The sequence below is a fragment of the Haliotis cracherodii genome, unplaced genomic scaffold (genome assembly GCF_022045235.1).
Source record: "Haliotis cracherodii isolate W230 unplaced genomic scaffold, xgHalCrac1.p SCAF_3, whole genome shotgun sequence".
Classification (NCBI taxonomy): domain Eukaryota; kingdom Metazoa; phylum Mollusca; class Gastropoda; order Lepetellida; family Haliotidae; genus Haliotis; species Haliotis cracherodii.
The window spans coordinates 2,602,058-2,620,100 of record NW_027266286.1 but is presented as its reverse complement, the minus strand read 5'-3'; the positions used below and the strand labels follow the sequence as shown (position 1 = coordinate 2,620,100).

The following is an 18,043-nucleotide window of genomic DNA, read 5'->3' as shown; positions in this document are numbered from 1 at the left end:
GTTTACTTCAATTATAGACGTGCATGCTTTGTTTGTTTGTTTCTTTGTTTGTTGTTAAACGCCGAACTCAGCAATAGTCCAGCTGTATGACGTCGGTTTGTAAATAATCGAGTATGGACCGGATAATCAAGTGATTGACATCATGAGCATCGATCCACGCAATTTGGACCGATGACATGCATCAACCAAGCCAGCGAGCCTAACCAACCGACGCCGTTAGTCGCCTCTTACGACAAGCAAAGTCGCCTCTTACGACAAGCAAAGTCCAAGCATTGGGTGGTGAAGACCTATTGTACCCCGGATCTTCACGTTCATGCATGTTTGTGGCTACTAGTCCGGGTTTAACCCACTGAGATACCATGCTGTAGTTTAAAATGGACAACACGGCCTCAGGCGGATTGAACAGACACCGATCCCACCAGTCATGGCTTTATGATGCTGAGCGCCAGGCAGGGTAACAGCAAGTACCATCTTATAACAGCTTTTGGTGTGACGGGGCCAGGGGATCGAACCACCGACCTTCCACATTAGGGACCATTGTTTATTGTGCATGGTGCTTGTAGACTATGTTATTTTTGGGAAAGGATTATGGAGAGGGTTTTGTCGTTTTTAGTTATTGTGAACACCTTGTAATGACATTGAACAGTGCATAAACATCGAGGTCTGAATTTTAAACAAAGGATGTAGGGTCACAAAATACAAGATTGGAGCTGGTCTACCATATTTTATTACAGGAACCCTTGATGTAAGCACAGTTAATCCAAGGACAATTGACAGGACATGATTATTCACTGATAAATTGATTTTTGATTATAAACAAGTTGTAAAAAAGACCTGTCACCATGCTTTGCCTGCAATACAATCTGCCTCCTACCATGTGTTTGTCCATATGTGTATCAACAAGAAAAGAGCCTTATGTTTGTAATTTGTAATGATCATTTGCATCCATTTCACTTATAGAACATATGTTAAGCACAATATGATGAAAAGTATTGTAGATAAATCGGATTTTCGAGGTAGACCTTATCTATACAAGGCACAAAAGAATTGTATATAATTTCAAGTTCTTCTGTACCTTACTCAGCTATAAAATTTCTACCTATAATCAAAATGGAAGAAGCTATGGATACAGTTTAATTACACCTGTCCCTTTCTCCATTTACTTCCAGACAGTTTGGTTGTTGTCGATGCAGAGGAAACAATCCTTGTTTCGAAAACTTTACTTTGCTCAGTCTGTCAACCCCTGGTCAGTAAATTCCTCGACAGACGCAACACACACATTTGAGTGTTGCGTCCCCGAGTCGTGCCAGGATCCGATGATAGAATGTTTTAACCCCGCATATGCCCTGATTGTAGTCCTCTGTTTGACACTAATTTACCTGTGGTCGTGGGTTTCATCTGAGTTCTAAACATTGGACACAGTTCAGCAGTCGAAGACCTCGACAACGAACAGAACAAGCTAGATCATGGCGTCCTGTAATTAATCAGACAAACCAGTGACTGACATTATGAGAGACGCCCAAAGTCTTCGGGATCCGATGCATGCAATCAGCCGAGGCCAGCCACCCGATCCTTCCTGTCGCCTCCCGAGACAGGCATAGGTTACTCCGGACCTAGTCAAACTATCAAGGATAAAAGATAGCTTACTCCGGACCTAGTCTAACTATCAAGGATAACAGATAGGTTACTCCGGACCTAGTCTAACTATCAAGGATAAAAGATAGGTTACTCCGGACCTCGTCTAACTATCAAGGATAAAAGATAGGTTACTCCGGACCTTGTCTAACTATCAAGGATAAAAGATAGGTTACTCCGGACCTAGTCTAACTATTAAGGATAAAAGCGAAAGTATATTGCCCAGTACCAGGAGAAAGGTTCACTCGCGAACACCTGGTGTCATGACTGATTTTCAGTGATCTATTCATGTTATTTGTATCCCTCTTTTTTCTTTTACGCCCAATATCAGTATGTAGTATCACGAGTGGTACACGTGGCTTTATGCGCCTTTTGAAAACCTAACGAGGGACGCATCAATCCTAATGAATAAGTAAATGTTTTGTGGCTATGATTTATGTGTATCAGTTTCACGACAGTACACCACTCCCTGCTCCTTTGGAAATCGGCCTTTCGTTCTACATTTGATGAACAGTTTAGTAGTTTCACGAGCCTGTGTCCGGCCGACAAGGAAAACACAAATGACGGGACTGCATATCAGATCCGTTTCAATTATAGAGCATGAAACATCAAGGCCGGATTTTGACAGATTCAACATTTCATTGTCTTATTGACCGTTTTGACACTACTGAGTCTTATTTGTTTGTAGTGAGATACATGACTGCTTAGCGAATAAGCTATCGTTGAATCTGCAACCGGCTGCATATGACTCACGATCACAATTGATAGGAAAATATTAACTCAAATGATTTGCGTACAGCCATGGAGACGGTCAGCATGTTTGAATTATTGGTGTTACTGGCGAATTCCTGTCTCTGTAAGTAGATGTCTACACTGTTGCATCCTATAGAGTGAGTGAGTGAGTGAGTTGGGTTTAACGCCGCTTTTAACAGTATTCCAGTTATATCGCGGCGTGTCAGCTTAACGTGGGAGGAAAGCCCGAAGTGATGCAGGTCACCCGATCCTTCCTGTCGCCTCCCGAGAGAGGCATAGGTTACTACGGACTTAGTCTAACTATCAAGGATAAAAGCGAAAGTATATCGCCCAGTACCAGGAGAACGCTTCACTCGCGAACACCTGGTGTCATCACTGGTTTTCAGTGATCTATACATATAATTTGTATCCCGCATTTTCCTTTTAGGCCCAACATAAGTTGTATCAGTATCACGAGGGGTACATGTCGTTTAATGCGCCTTCCGAAAAACTAACGAGGGACGCATAAAACCTTATGATTGTTTCTATATTTGTTGTTGAACGCCGTACTCAGCAATATTCCAGCTATATGACGGCGGTCTGTAAGTAATCGAGTCTGGACAAGACAATCCAGTGATTGACATCATAAGCATCGATCAATGTAATTGGGATACGATGACATGTATCAACTAAGTCAGCGTGCCTTTCCACCCGATCCCGTTGGCCGCCTCTTACGACAAGCATAGTCGCCTTTGAATATGGAAAGGTTTTGTGTCTTTAATTCACGACAGTACACAGCTCCTGCTCCTTTGGAAATAGACATTTAGTTTAGTTGTTTAACGAGCCTGTTTCCAGCCGACAAGGAAGACACAAATGACGGGACTGCATATCAGGTCCGTTTCAATATAAGAGCCTGAAACATCAAGGCGGGATTTTGACAGATTGAACATTCTATTCAAGTGTAGAAAGACATAACCATATCTGAAACCGGCTGCATATGACTCACGATCACAATTGATAGGGAAATATTAACTCAAATGATTCGCGTACAGCCATGGAGACGGTCAGCGTGTTTGGATTATTGGTGTTACTGGCGAATTCCTGTCTTTGTAAGTAGATGTCTACACTGTTGCATCCTAATAGAACCAACTCTAAGAATACTTCAAATCGTATTATCATTATTCGCTGGGAAAAGTGAAGATCCGGGTTAGGATAGGTCTTCAGCAACCTATGCTTGTCGTAGGCTCGGGTGGTGAGGCTCGCATATTTAGTAGCTCGATGCTGGTCGTAAGAGTAGACGGAGCGATCAGGGTTGGTGATTTGTGTCATCGTACCCCGACGGCGTGTCAGTCACTTAATTGTCTGGTTCAGACTGCCGTCATATAATTGGAATATTGCTTGGTGCGGCGTTAAACAACACACAAACAAACAAACTAAACATTATTCTTATGTGTAGTGTTGTTGAATATGATTTCGTGTGTTTTTTAAAATTTATTTTATCCCACTTTGCCAATTCCGATGTTGACTGTTACTGATAATATACATAACCTACACTTATGCTCTTTTTGAAATTGTTCTTGATGGTAAAACATCAGAATGTTTGGACAAGGAATGCAAATGTAGAGGAGGGTGGTAAGTTGAGTCAAATTATTAACGGTGCTGTATTAACCTCTGAAACTCAAATACGAAGGAAGTACTGATACTATATTAATAACTGCTGTACTCTGGTCATTCAAGCTAATAAATAGAATACCATGACTTATTTGTAGCATGTCACTTATCGTTTATAGTAATTTACAGTTGAATTGATATATTGTTGACTTCTTGTTAGTAATCACTGAGATATAACTGACATAATTTTCAAAGCAGTTTTAATTCTAATCTTAACTGTCTCACTAAACAATCAGGATATATAACAACCTCCTTTAAAAGCAAATTCAGTTCGTGTTGTAATAATAAATATATTTTATGTGATTTAATAATGGTTTATCATTATTCACTATGTGACATTTTTAAATTCGGAATTAAATCGGAAAAAGTGACTGTGCTTCATATGAGTGAGTGAGTGAGTGGGATTTAACGCCCGTTAAACATTCCAGTTACATTAAGGCTCTCAGCTTAATATGGGAGGAGAACCTGAAGTGATGCAAGTCTCAGACGTTTACCACTTTGTTGAAACCCACGAGCACGTGTATGGTGCTGACAAACCTAGGAACATAATATGGGCGAACCGGGATTCGAACCCACAGTCAAAGAGGTTTCTGACGTGCCCAAGGGACGCAACTCTGCACAACTAATTGCAGCACCTTATACCACAGGGACACCCATGTCTAGTGCGTCATATAAAGTGGTGTAAATCTTATGTTCCTGAAAATACAGAATAATATTTTTACATTCTTCTGATCAATGTTGTATCACAAAATGTCAGTGGCAAAACTCAGGAGACCAGGAGGCAGAGAGACACGCAGTGTGGTGGTGTAACACCTCAATTAACAATGTCGTTATCGGGTAATACCATGCATTGATTCAGGCAGCGGCGAACCACTGAATACCCCAGATGACAGAACACAGCCTGGGGGTTGATTGTCCAAATTGAGCTTTTCCAGCTGGTTCTGGTCCCGTCGTAGGCGTCGCTCAATCTCACTCCAGACATGTTGTATACAGGGGGGGAGAGGTATGGCGTCCTATACCGTCATTACACTTCTACTCCCAAACTAACGCTGTTGAGTAAAACAAGCGTAACTAAAACGTTCTCCTGGACGGATTCGCATTAAAATATGCATTATTTATTTTCAGAATTCATGTACTTTTATTAAACTTTATATGACGCACAGTTACTTTTTCCGTTAGAATACATACAAGTTAACAACTGTATCATTGCTTTTGATTATAAAAAGTACTAACCTCACTTTTCTCATCTAGCCTTATTCTGACTGACATTATGAGAGACGCCCAAAGTCTTCGGGATCCGATGCATGCAATCAGCCGAGGCCAGCCACCCGATCCTTCCTGTCGCCTCCCGAGACAGGCATAGGTTACTCCGGACCTAGTCAAACTATCAAGGATAAAAGATAGCTTACTCCGGACCTAGTCTAACTATCAAGGATAACAGATAGGTTACTCCGGACCTAGTCTAACTATCAAGGATAAAAGATAGGTTACTCCGGACCTCGTCTAACTATCAAGGATAAAAGATAGGTTACTCCGGACCTTGTCTAACTATCAAGGATAAAAGATAGGTTACTCCGGACCTAGTCTAACTATTAAGGATAAAAGCGAAAGTATATTGCCCAGTACCAGGAGAAAGGTTCACTCGCGAACACCTGGTGTCATGACTGATTTTCAGTGATCTATTCATGTTATTTGTATCCCTCTTTTTTCTTTTACGCCCAATATCAGTATGTAGTATCACGAGTGGTACACGTGGCTTTATGCGCCTTTTGAAAACCTAACGAGGGACGCATCAATCCTAATGAATAAGTAAATGTTTTGTGGCTATGATTTATGTGTATCAGTTTCACGACAGTACACCACTCCCTGCTCCTTTGGAAATCGGCCTTTCGTTCTACATTTGATGAACAGTTTAGTAGTTTCACGAGCCTGTGTCCGGCCGACAAGGAAAACACAAATGACGGGACTGCATATCAGATCCGTTTCAATTATAGAGCATGAAACATCAAGGCCGGATTTTGACAGATTCAACATTTCATTGTCTTATTGACCGTTTTGACACTACTGAGTCTTATTTGTTTGTAGTGAGATACATGACTGCTTAGCGAATAAGCTATCGTTGAATCTGCAACCGGCTGCATATGACTCACGATCACAATTGATAGGAAAATATTAACTCAAATGATTTGCGTACAGCCATGGAGACGGTCAGCATGTTTGAATTATTGGTGTTACTGGCGAATTCCTGTCTCTGTAAGTAGATGTCTACACTGTTGCATCCTATAGAGTGAGTGAGTGAGTGAGTTGGGTTTAACGCCGCTTTTAACAGTATTCCAGTTATATCGCGGCGTGTCAGCTTAACGTGGGAGGAAAGCCCGAAGTGATGCAGGTCACCCGATCCTTCCTGTCGCCTCCCGAGAGAGGCGTAGGTTACTACGGACTTAGTCTAACTATCAAGGATAAAAGCGAAAGTATATCGCCCAGTACCAGGAGAACGCTTCACTCGCGAACACCTGGTGTCATCACTGGTTTTCAGTGATCTATACATATAATTTGTATCCCGCATTTTCCTTTTAGGCCCAACATAAGTTGTATCAGTATCACGAGGGGTACATGTCGTTTAATGCGCCTTCCGAAAAACTAACGAGGGACGCATAAAACCTTATGATTGTTTCTATATTTGTTGTTGAACGCCGTACTCAGCAATATTCCAGCTATATGACGGCGGTCTGTAAGTAATCGAGTCTGGACAAGACAATCCAGTGATTGACATCATAAGCATCGATCAATGTAATTGGGATACGATGACATGTATCAACTAAGTCAGCGTGCCTTTCCACCCGATCCCGTTGGCCGCCTCTTACGACAAGCATAGTCGCCTTTGAATATGGAAAGGTTTTGTGTCTTTAATTCACGACAGTACACAGCTCCTGCTCCTTTGGAAATAGACATTTAGTTTAGTTGTTTAACGAGCCTGTTTCCAGCCGACAAGGAAGACACAAATGACGGGACTGCATATCAGGTCCGTTTCAATATAAGAGCCTGAAACATCAAGGCGGGATTTTGACAGATTGAACATTCTATTCAAGTGTAGAAAGACATAACCATATCTGAAACCGGCTGCATATGACTCACGATCACAATTGATAGGGAAATATTAACTCAAATGATTCGCGTACAGCCATGGAGACGGTCAGCGTGTTTGGATTATTGGTGTTACTGGCGAATTCCTGTCTTTGTAAGTAGATGTCTACACTGTTGCATCCTAATAGAACCAACTCTAAGAATACTTCAAATCGTATTATCATTATTCGCTGGGAAAAGTGAAGATCCGGGTTAGGATAGGTCTTCAGCAACCTATGCTTGTCGTAGGCTCGGGTGGTGAGGCTCGCATATTTAGTAGCTCGATGCTGGTCGTAAGAGTAGACGGAGCGATCAGGGTTGGTGATTTGTGTCATCGTACCCCGACGGCGTGTCAGTCACTTAATTGTCTGGTTCAGACTGCCGTCATATAATTGGAATATTGCTTGGTGCGGCGTTAAACAACACACAAACAAACAAACTAAACATTATTCTTATGTGTAGTGTTGTTGAATATGATTTCGTGTGTTTTTTAAAATTTATTTTATCCCACTTTGCCAATTCCGATGTTGACTGTTACTGATAATATACATAACCTACACTTATGCTCTTTTTGAAATTGTTCTTGATGGTAAAACATCAGAATGTTTGGACAAGGAATGCAAATGTAGAGGAGGGTGGTAAGTTGAGTCAAATTATTAACGGTGCTGTATTAACCTCTGAAACTCAAATACGAAGGAAGTACTGATACTATATTAATAACTGCTGTACTCTGGTCATTCAAGCTAATAAATAGAATACCATGACTTATTTGTAGCATGTCACTTATCGTTTATAGTAATTTACAGTTGAATTGATATATTGTTGACTTCTTGTTAGTAATCACTGAGATATAACTGACATAATTTTCAAAGCAGTTTTAATTCTAATCTTAACTGTCTCACTAAACAATCAGGATATATAACAACCTCCTTTAAAAGCAAATTCAGTTCGTGTTGTAATAATAAATATATTTTATGTGATTTAATAATGGTTTATCATTATTCACTATGTGACATTTTTAAATTCGGAATTAAATCGGAAAAAGTGACTGTGCTTCATATGAGTGAGTGAGTGAGTGGGATTTAACGCCCGTTAAACATTCCAGTTACATTAAGGCTCTCAGCTTAATATGGGAGGAGAACCTGAAGTGATGCAAGTCTCAGACGTTTACCACTTTGTTGAAACCCACGAGCACGTGTATGGTGCTGACAAACCTAGGAACATAATATGGGCGAACCGGGATTCGAACCCACAGTCAAAGAGGTTTCTGACGTGCCCAAGGGACGCAACTCTGCACAACTAATTGCAGCACCTTATACCACAGGGACACCCATGTCTAGTGCGTCATATAAAGTAGTGTAAATCTTATGTTCCTGAAAATACAGAATAATATTTTTACATTCTTCTGATCAATGTTGTATCACAAAATGTCAGTGGCAAAACTCAGGAGACCAGGAGGCAGAGAGACACGCAGTGTGGTGGTGTAACACCTCAATTAACAATGTCGTTATCGGGTAATACCATGCGTTGATTCAGGCAGCGGCGAACCACTGAATACCCCAGATGACAGAACACAGCCTGGGGGTTGATTGTCCAAATTGAGCTTTTCCAGCTGGTTCTGGTCCCGTCGTAGGCGTCGCTCAATCTCACTCCAGACATGTTGTATACAGGGGGGGGAGAGGTATGGCGTCCTATACCGTCATTACACTTCTACTCCCAAACTAACGCTGTTGAGTAAAACAAGCGTAACTAAAACGTTCTCCTGGACGGATTCGCATTAAAATATGCATTATTTATTTTCAGAATTCATGTACTTTTATTAAACTTTATATGACGCACAGTTACTTTTTCCGTTAGAATACATACAAGTTAACAACTGTATCATTGCTTTTGATTATAAAAAGTACTAACCTCACTTTTCTCATCTAGCCTTATTCTCTTGCTTCTTCGCAAAAGTCAAGTAAAGTGAAAAAACTTGATCGAATGTCGTTGCGAATATCAGTTTTTCCTAGCCACTTTAAGTCAGTTCCAGAGAGAAAGAATACCATAACATTCGCAGGAAGTATTTAATTGTCCATGTGAAAGTGCTCAAATTACACGCTCCGTAATCGGATTCCAAAACAAACTAGACCGCCTCCCTGGTCTCGTGGTAGCACGTCTGCTCGGAAAGAGGAAGGTCGGGGGTTCACCGCGTCATACCAAAAGACGTCAAAAGATGATATTTGTTGTTACCCTGCCCGGCGCTCGGCATGAAGGATTTAAATTTAAAACAAGAACTGGCCATGTCTGTGTTTGAGTTTGGTATTCATGTTAAAGTGCGGCATGGTATCTGAGTGGGCTAGCACTGTAAGATCGACATAAGTCTGGACTAGTACAAGCAGCCACGAACGCACGAACGCACGCACATGCACGTCGCTATATAAGTGCTACAATCTTGAACGCGACGTTAAACCCCAATTCACCTCCTTCAAGGCTGACGACTTCGGAGGCTGCTTCACCAGTGCCTACTTTTAGTGGCCAGGACGCCATCTGAACATTGACTATGGAACCGGTCTCATTCAGACCCCGACACCGAATTGGGCAAAAAGTCAAGGAGGTCAAAGTAACTGAGGGCCATAGAATTAAGGACTGACTGTAGAAACAAGACTGAATGGGGCCCATCGGACGGGTCGGGTAATTTCTTCAGAGCTCTAGTGGTGGGAAGTATCTCCCGGACACTGACCGAGAACCATCCCAGGTACGATCTAATCTCAGGGTCATGGCGAGGTAAATGTCGGTCTCCTGAATACGGTAAAAAAGAGACACCGGGTTGTCCGAGCGCTCTAGAACAACCAGGGGACACTTCTGTCTTCAGCTGTATTGTAGGCACCGCCGCAAAGAGGGACAATAACATTGGACGATGAAGACTTCGACGGAGAGGCAGAAAACATAGGCTTTTTTGTTTTTTTGGTTTGTTGTTTTGCGCCGCACTCAGCAATATTCCAGCTATATCACGGTGTTCTGTAAATAATCGGGTCTGGACCAGAAAATCCAGTGATTGATATAATGAGCATCGATCCAGCCAATTGGGATCGATGACTTGCTTTAACCAAGTCAGCGATCCTGACCACCCGATCCCGTTAGTCGTTGTGGAATTACCTGCCGAAGACCCGCTATAAGAGTGGACCATAATTGATCCTAGAGACAGCCAACGTGAACCAAGAAACTCTTTGGAGGACTTCGATTTCCCCTCACAAGAGTGATGCATGTCGGGCTTAGACGACTAAGAGTGCGGGGATTTCGATTTCCACTTAACAAGCTTGGCCGAATGAAGCAAACATAAACTTGAGCTCGGCCACGCTCTGGGCCATGTTGGCTGGCATACTACTCATCTGAGCAGACACTTCCCCATCTGTGATCAGGCTGCGGAGACCTCAGCAACAGAGTCTAAAATGATCATCCAGGGGTAGACACGGAGGGAAACGGAGCCAGAGACGCCCATCTCAAACCCATCTTACACTGTTATTTGGAGGCCATAGTCCGGTATAAAAGGATATCAAATTGCTTGATATAGTAAGCATATGCTTGACACATATGTAGTAAGCATATGTCTGTGACAAGCATACAGAGAATTTTGATGACCAACTATTGGCAAACAGTGCCATATGTGGTTGCGTAGCGGAATCTGGTAAGAAGGACAGGCAACTCCGTACGTTGACTTCGAAAATGTATCTGCATTTAAGGAAAAGTACGAAAATTTGACTATAAGAGGAAAGTGGGTGTGTATAATGCCAAAATCAACATGCATGCTGCCCTCGAAATCGTTCTGGGTGATAACATACCATAACTCAGAGTTTAATTCATGACAAGTAAGGGTAATACCTAAACTGCAGCACATAATCATGAATATATTGACCAACGGCTGGCAGTGCACATTGTATACACAGTTTGATAAAAAACATTAGGAAATTCAAATATTTCCAGCTGTTCGTGACAGGCACTTGTATAATAATATTACTTTAAGGCAATATACTCAGATTATCAGAATGGCCTGAACTGAGCGGCATTATATAGTTGTTTGGAAAGAAAGGTGCAACTGAATACATATTACTTGAATGAAGTTTTGAATGAACTTTCAAATAAAATTATATTCACTGGCAATGCATATTCTGTTATAAACGACCACGACCCATAAGAGACCTCACAAATTGATATTCTGCAGAGGTTGTGGTTGGGGTTGTGGTGTTATTTTATCGCAAAAAATAAACTGTCCCCAAAAAATCGTGAAAAAATAATTATGCTTCACATTTTTGGAAAAATACAGAAATTGTCTGCCAATGTGACATTGTTGCATAGCTCATTTGGGCTCATGGCTTTATATATAAATAATAACTGGTATTGCATCTATAGCTGAAAAAATATCTGGTCTCAAAACAAAATCCCAGACCTCCTCCCTGACTATCTTCAGCTTTTCTTGATGAAGTGTTGAATAAGGCTTCAAACAAAACTATTTTCACTGGCGATGCATATTCTATTAAGATATTTGATGAATGTTAAGGAGAAATATTAGACACTGAAATCAGAATTTTGGTAAATATTTTCCCTGCGATCAATAACAGGAAATGTTCATTTTCTCTATTTCCTGTCAATCTTATATGCAGAGTGGGTGAGTTAATGTTTGGGTGAGTTTCTTGTCAGGGATAGAATATATCATATGCCACTGCTTCAAGGTATACAGTTTTGTCCTCTGAAAGATGCCTAAAACTTGTTTAGGTCAGCCGTATTTGTCATAAACTTTCTTTGATTCTGCGCATTGAAAACTGCTTGACTCTCTTCTTGCCAATGCGACGTTGAATATATACTCTAATTCTTCACACTGACGTTGTCCTGAACTTCCCTGTTCCTGAATTCCAAATACTAATCAATAATCTTTGTGAAATAAGCTCATGCACTCTTTTCTGTTATACTTCAGGTTCCATCATTTGTGACAAAGTGGATGTGACAGAAATAGAAGGGGACGTTATTAGCGTTTGTTACAATGAGGGGAGTAAAGAGATCAAGTGTCCCAGAAATGAATCAATGTTGGTCATACGCTTCATGCAAAGAGTTCATGTAAAGAAGGACGGTGACGACAGGAATGCAGACGACAGATCCTGTGTAGAAAAATTCAATGATGAATATTATGACGTTGGGGAATGTTTGTTAAACGCACCGGATGTGCATCAGAAGAGGGCTTATCAGGCAGCGATCACGGAGGTTCTGGAGGAGTGTAGTCAGAAGAGGTACTGTATCCTGGAGAGTGACACGAGTTCCTCTATCCATGGTCTGAAGGACCTCCCAGTAGGAGAGAGAAAGAAGCGCCCGTCACATCTGGTTGTATTGCATCAGTGTGTCAAAGGTAAAGAGCTTGATATAGCTATGGAAATGTTATATGGATTTAATATTGAGGGTATGCTCCTTGTTGTAGACGTTGTGGTCCTACCCTCACCACTCACATTTGTATTATATATTCTGTTTCATTCCTTTCTGCATTCATATTGTACACGTAATAACAGACTGACCTAAAACATGTGATGATACTCCAAAAGGTTATTTGTTTGTTTAACGCTAGATTCACCCTGCCCACCCTAACCTCATTCCACAAAGTAACTGGGATCTATTCTAACTTGGAATCACCACGTGGTTAATGTGTTATGAACAAATGAAACACTGAGATTCCACCACTGGCAGCTGGGAACATTATTTCTGAGTAATCTATTGTGTGACCGGAATCTTAATATCACCACTCCACAGCTGTCTTAACATTTTTCTCAAAGCCTTCTCATTTCAAAGGAGTGTACACATCCATGTAAACACTAATAATTGTGACAATATTTGTATAATCGTGGCATGTGAGAATAATCTTAAGATTATAATTATCTTCAGACGGGACTCAATCTAAAAAAGTATGAGAATCTGTACTTTACTAAGAAAGTGTTATCCCAGATTTAACATTTCTTACATTAGACCACTTTGTAAATGGCATTGTGTATTCAATTTTATCATTGGTTACTTGGAATTGATTTTAAACGTGTGCCAGCATACAGAATGGATAATACTCTACAACATATTTCCTATTATTTGTATAAAAAGTATAACATCGATACAATTTCAGACCAAGCTGCCAGTGTCTTGTTGTGTGACAGCAAGACCGAAACAGGCAAGGAGGTCTACATCAGCAGCAACCGACTGAAGATGTCATCTCGGGAAACAAGCACATGCACCTGTACAGCTAGTGGAGCTGCGAGCCGCGTCACCCTGCTGGACGTCAGACTGGGCAACAGCAACGTGACCACACTGTCCATCAGGGACAAGACACGTACATTGTACACAATCCATGGTAGCCACTTCATGAAGGAGATTAACATCAGCCAATCAGAGTGGAGTTTACAGGTGGATGTTATCCGAGACTATCTCCCTGACAAGATATGGATGAGAGTGGAAGGTAATAATTTTCAAAGAGTTCCATTAGTTACAAAATAGTAATAATAGTTCAAATATATATCGTTGAAGCCAATTGATTAATTACTTCTTTTTCCACAGGACACAACTGTTCTGACGTCACAGTCGCGTGTACAGGTATGCCCTTTGCTACTTCCACCTTTCTAATGGTTGTTGTAACACAACACAATCACTCCAACATCTAACTCTATATTATCTACACCAATGGAAAAAGGAAAGTTTATTCGTATGAAGTGTAAATGATAGAGTGTAAATGGTTCAGCCCCTTGACACATTATTGATTATTCTATTGTAAGGCAATCATGATAATATCGTCATCTATGTCATGTCTATGAGACTGACATTAGACAACTATTCTTCTTCTAAAAATCTAAAATTCTGTATAACAAACACACCAGTGTGTTTTCTTGGGAAACGTCAGCATTCCGATAATCTAAATATTCTGGATCAGCAGGAGAATAATAATACGAACACACAATGCCATTTAGAAAGAAGTCAAATGTAACAAATGTTATGTTTGGGATAACACTTTCTCAGTAAAGTACAGATACTCGTACTACCCTCAAACCTAACCCCAACCCTCTGTCAATAATAATGATACGAGAATAATAATGACACGAATTATATTTCACATTTCGTCATATCACGTTTGAAAAGGAAGTGCTTAACTGCTTGGTTAAATGATATGATTATCAATTATCGATTTTTTTTCACCGACAGAAGCAGCTTCAAACACCGATAGGACGCAATCAGTGCCACCAGGTAACGCCGTTCTTGGTAAGTGCATGTATCTGTTTGATTCGTTTAGTAGAATAGTATTGTATACTTTCGGACACGTCTGTGGTAAAGTTCGTCTACCAACTGGTGTGCCAAGTTATATATATACCTCCTTTTAAATGTACACATTTGTCAAATTATGTTTCAGATGGATCACAGCTTGTTTTCCTTCCTGTTGGCTTTTTGGTTGGATTTGTGACTTTTGGTATTATCTTCATCTTGTATATGAAAAGGTTGGTACCACACCAATACATTTTATTGCATGGACGTGTGTTAATATGAAAGACATTCGTGGCAAGACAAATCTATATTTTCCGAAACGAAATGTGTAAATTCATGATATGCATACAGACAAATCTATTTATAATAATCAATATACGTATATTATTAAATTGTTATCACAGAACCATCTATAAATTCTATTTTTACCCAGGAGACAAAGCAACACGGCCTTTGTTTCACCTTCGCTACGGTTTACCCCTGAAGGGAATGACGCCCTTGAGCCCATCTACTCCTTACCCCATCAACATCGGGATACGGCTCCCACTCGCCAACTTTCCACAAAGAGCCTTGGTCCCGATATCCACAACCAGGACGACCCCGACTACAGTGTGGCCCTCCAACCTAACCCCAACCCTCTGTCACTGTCAAACCTAACCATCGACAAGAACAAGCTTTAATCCAACACAGAACCATGAACAGTGAAGTAACTATGACATCCTTGCAATTTGTTGCCCGTACGCAGATAGAAAATTTAATGTATAATTGATCTTATTGTTTGCTAGTAGCATATTATTTGGGCTTTGCTGCGTCCTACCAAAAGACGTTAAAACATGGTATTTGTTGTTATTATGTCTGGCGCTAGGCATTAAGGGGCTGAAACAAGGACTGGTCGGCTCGGAGTTAGTATACTGTGTCTTAGTAGCACAGCAAAAAAAGTGTAGGTTTCCGTCTTCCGGAAACCTTCCGGAAACCTTCCGGATACCTTCCCATTTTGGATCCGGCCCGGTTACCTTCCGGAAACCTTCCGGAAACCTTCCAAAAAAAATGTCAAAATTTGGGGGGTGCATTTTGTTCACTTAAGTGTGAAACATATAAAAAAAATAACTTGAAAATACCAAGCAATTTGAAGGTTGTTGAAGGCATCTGGAAGGTTTCCGGAAGGTTTCCGGAAGGTATCCGGATGCAAATTTTCTTCATGACTTGCTTCTGGTAAATAATGTTAGCCTGTGCATTACAGGTACCTGTTGTAATATTCTGTGTTATTTTAATGGTAAATATCCTCCTAAAACATTTTTGGAGAGGAAAATTGTTCAATTTCATATTTTGTCCTTTTCGGATGTTAATGGTATTTAATGAACAAACATCAGTTCTTGTATAATGATATCCTTAAATTTCATGTCCAGACTTCCAGTTTGTACTGAGAAAAAGAAAAAGTTACAGGTACCTGTTGTAATATTCTGTGTTATTTTAATGGTAAATATCCTCCTCAAACTGAGATATGTGGGCATGCATTGTTCACAAGTTGTTTTGCGACATGGGTCCAATGTGTGAAGCTTATTGCTGGTGTCCGCCACCATGATATTGTTGCAATATTGCTAAAAGTGGCAAAACAGCATTCTCACTCAGAAAAAAATGGAAAGTCATTGGCTATGTGCTTTGGCATTTGGCCCTGGTGAGATTAACAGATTAGTTTGGAACGGTATCAGTACTTGTTATATCGGGACAGTGTAGTTTCATGGGAATATAAAACAGAATACAATTGTCCCAAATTGGTGCATAAGACTAATGGCATCCATAGAAAACACCAAAATAAAGTACAGAAAAAATATCAATGTCATTTGTCTACTAAGGTGGAACTACAACTTTTGTTAAGTATTTATAGTAGGAAAACATTCAGGGCATTAGTACATTTCATATTTGTTCAGCACCTATGTTATGGCTGATCAGTATTATATATCTTTATGCTAATGAAGCAAAACAAATCATGTTTTTGGAAAAAAATCTTATTTATTGATTATATGGCATTTCATTGGTACATATCACAAATTGAAATTTGATCAAGCAAGAAGAGGAACTAGCATAAAGTAACCAGTGGTGTTTGCAAGGCCTTACAGACGCTTCAATTCCATTTTCTAAATAAACAAATTAGTCAAATCTCAGAAGAATTTTATTGAAGAAGAATATCTAAAGTCAATTATGTTTCTGCAGTAAACCACTAAAGTCATTCAGATTTGTACGGTCAGCATCGGTGTACACAACCTGGACATAGTCACAGTGCTTTGGCATAAATTCATTCAGACTTCATTAGTGTCATAATAAAACCACCTACAGTCACACTGATGTGGCATTATTCATTCAGAATCATCACTTTCTGAGCTGAATCTGTTGGTTGTTATCAGGAGTACTGTTCATCTTCCGGCGAGTCCCTTGTCTGAATTGTGTGAGCAAGATCTTCTTAAATGTAGCTGGTGTCAGATTGTGAAATCCAGGTACCTGAAACATTTCATCACATCTTTAGAAACTTGTTAGTCAAAAGTTATGAAACAGACACATATTTACAAATGTTTAAAGTTGTTTTCTCAAACAGTGAGGTATTGACAATTTATCTTGCAACTGATATTTAACCAATCTTTGAACATGTAAATAAGCCATTGCAAACAGAAATGTGTTCAGAAAATACAAAAATGTATCCGGTCTTCTAAAACAATACCACAAGGTTCACCTGAATTTTGCTTGAATGTTTGCATTACATCAAAACGTAAGGAAGGGTAAACAAGACTATAAAAAACTAAGTTACATAGGTTCTTATACATAAATACATAAATGCAACTATTCATAATTATCAAAACACATGTCATGTAAGTGATCTCAAAATACAACATAATGAGCGAGTGAGTTGGTATAGTTTCATGCAGCTTGTTAGCAATATTCCAGCTATGGGCTTCACACATTGTACCCATGTGGTGAATTGAACCCGGGTTTCAGAGACTGTTTCACCCACTAGGCTACCCTTGCACACCAAATACAAAAGAAAGTATATTAGGAATTCAGACAATAGATATTCTCACCAAATTCATTAATGGAAGCTATATTGAAATTCAAATTTTGACAAAGTAGGATGAGACTGTAGAAGCATTTATGTAAGTTATTATGGATATTAAATATCTACCGTTAATTGGTAGTCCATCATAGACAGTGATAAGAAATTCAACTGAAAAGTACAACCTGAACCATCAACTAAAAACTATGTATATTACATTAAAGGGGCCGGTCATGTATTACCGGTATGTTCTCATTCATTTTTGACACAACCCTCCCTGAAAGAAAATGCAAAGCACTTTATATTTTATTGTCCATTTTGTCAAAAGTCTCCCCTAGAGACTCTCACATTTTGGGGTGACCCTCCCTGTTTGTTCTGATCTGAATTCAAATATTCATGACTCATTATCATATTTTATCATTCATCCTATCTTTTTTTGAAAATTAACTAAATGAAGATTAACAATAACATGCAAATCTGCCAAAATATTGGCCTGGCAAAGTTTAAATTAATCATAATTACTGTTATAAATTTTTGGATCCATCGTCTGTTTCTAAATACAGTGAAACCCAACTTTGACTT

The 18,043-nt window shown here is 39.8% G+C and overlaps 1 protein-coding gene across 1 annotated transcript; it reads left to right on the top strand.

Annotated features, from left to right (window-relative positions):
- Positions 1-7,221: 7,221 nt before the first annotated feature.
- LOC139475984 (uncharacterized) lies at positions 7,222-15,098 on the top strand. Its single transcript, XM_071259210.1, has 7 exons — positions 7,222-7,276; positions 12,113-12,538; positions 13,295-13,624; positions 13,723-13,758; positions 14,362-14,418; positions 14,567-14,651; positions 14,852-15,098. Exons 1-7 carry the CDS (start codon positions 7,222-7,224, stop codon positions 15,096-15,098), a joined length of 1,236 nt encoding a protein of 411 aa, XP_071115311.1.
- The last annotated feature ends 2,945 nt before the right edge of the window (positions 15,099-18,043 follow it).

Coding starts and splice junctions, on each gene's coding strand:
- LOC139475984 (XM_071259210.1), top strand. CDS start 7,222: ATGGAGACGGTCAGCGTGTTTGGATTATTGGTGTTACTGGCGAATTCC. Junction 7,277..12,112: donor ACTGGCGAATTCCTGTCTTT/GTAAGTAGATGT, acceptor GTTATACTTCAG/GTTCCATCATTTGTGACAAA. Junction 12,539..13,294: donor ATTGCATCAGTGTGTCAAAG/GTAAAGAGCTTG, acceptor ATACAATTTCAG/ACCAAGCTGCCAGTGTCTTG.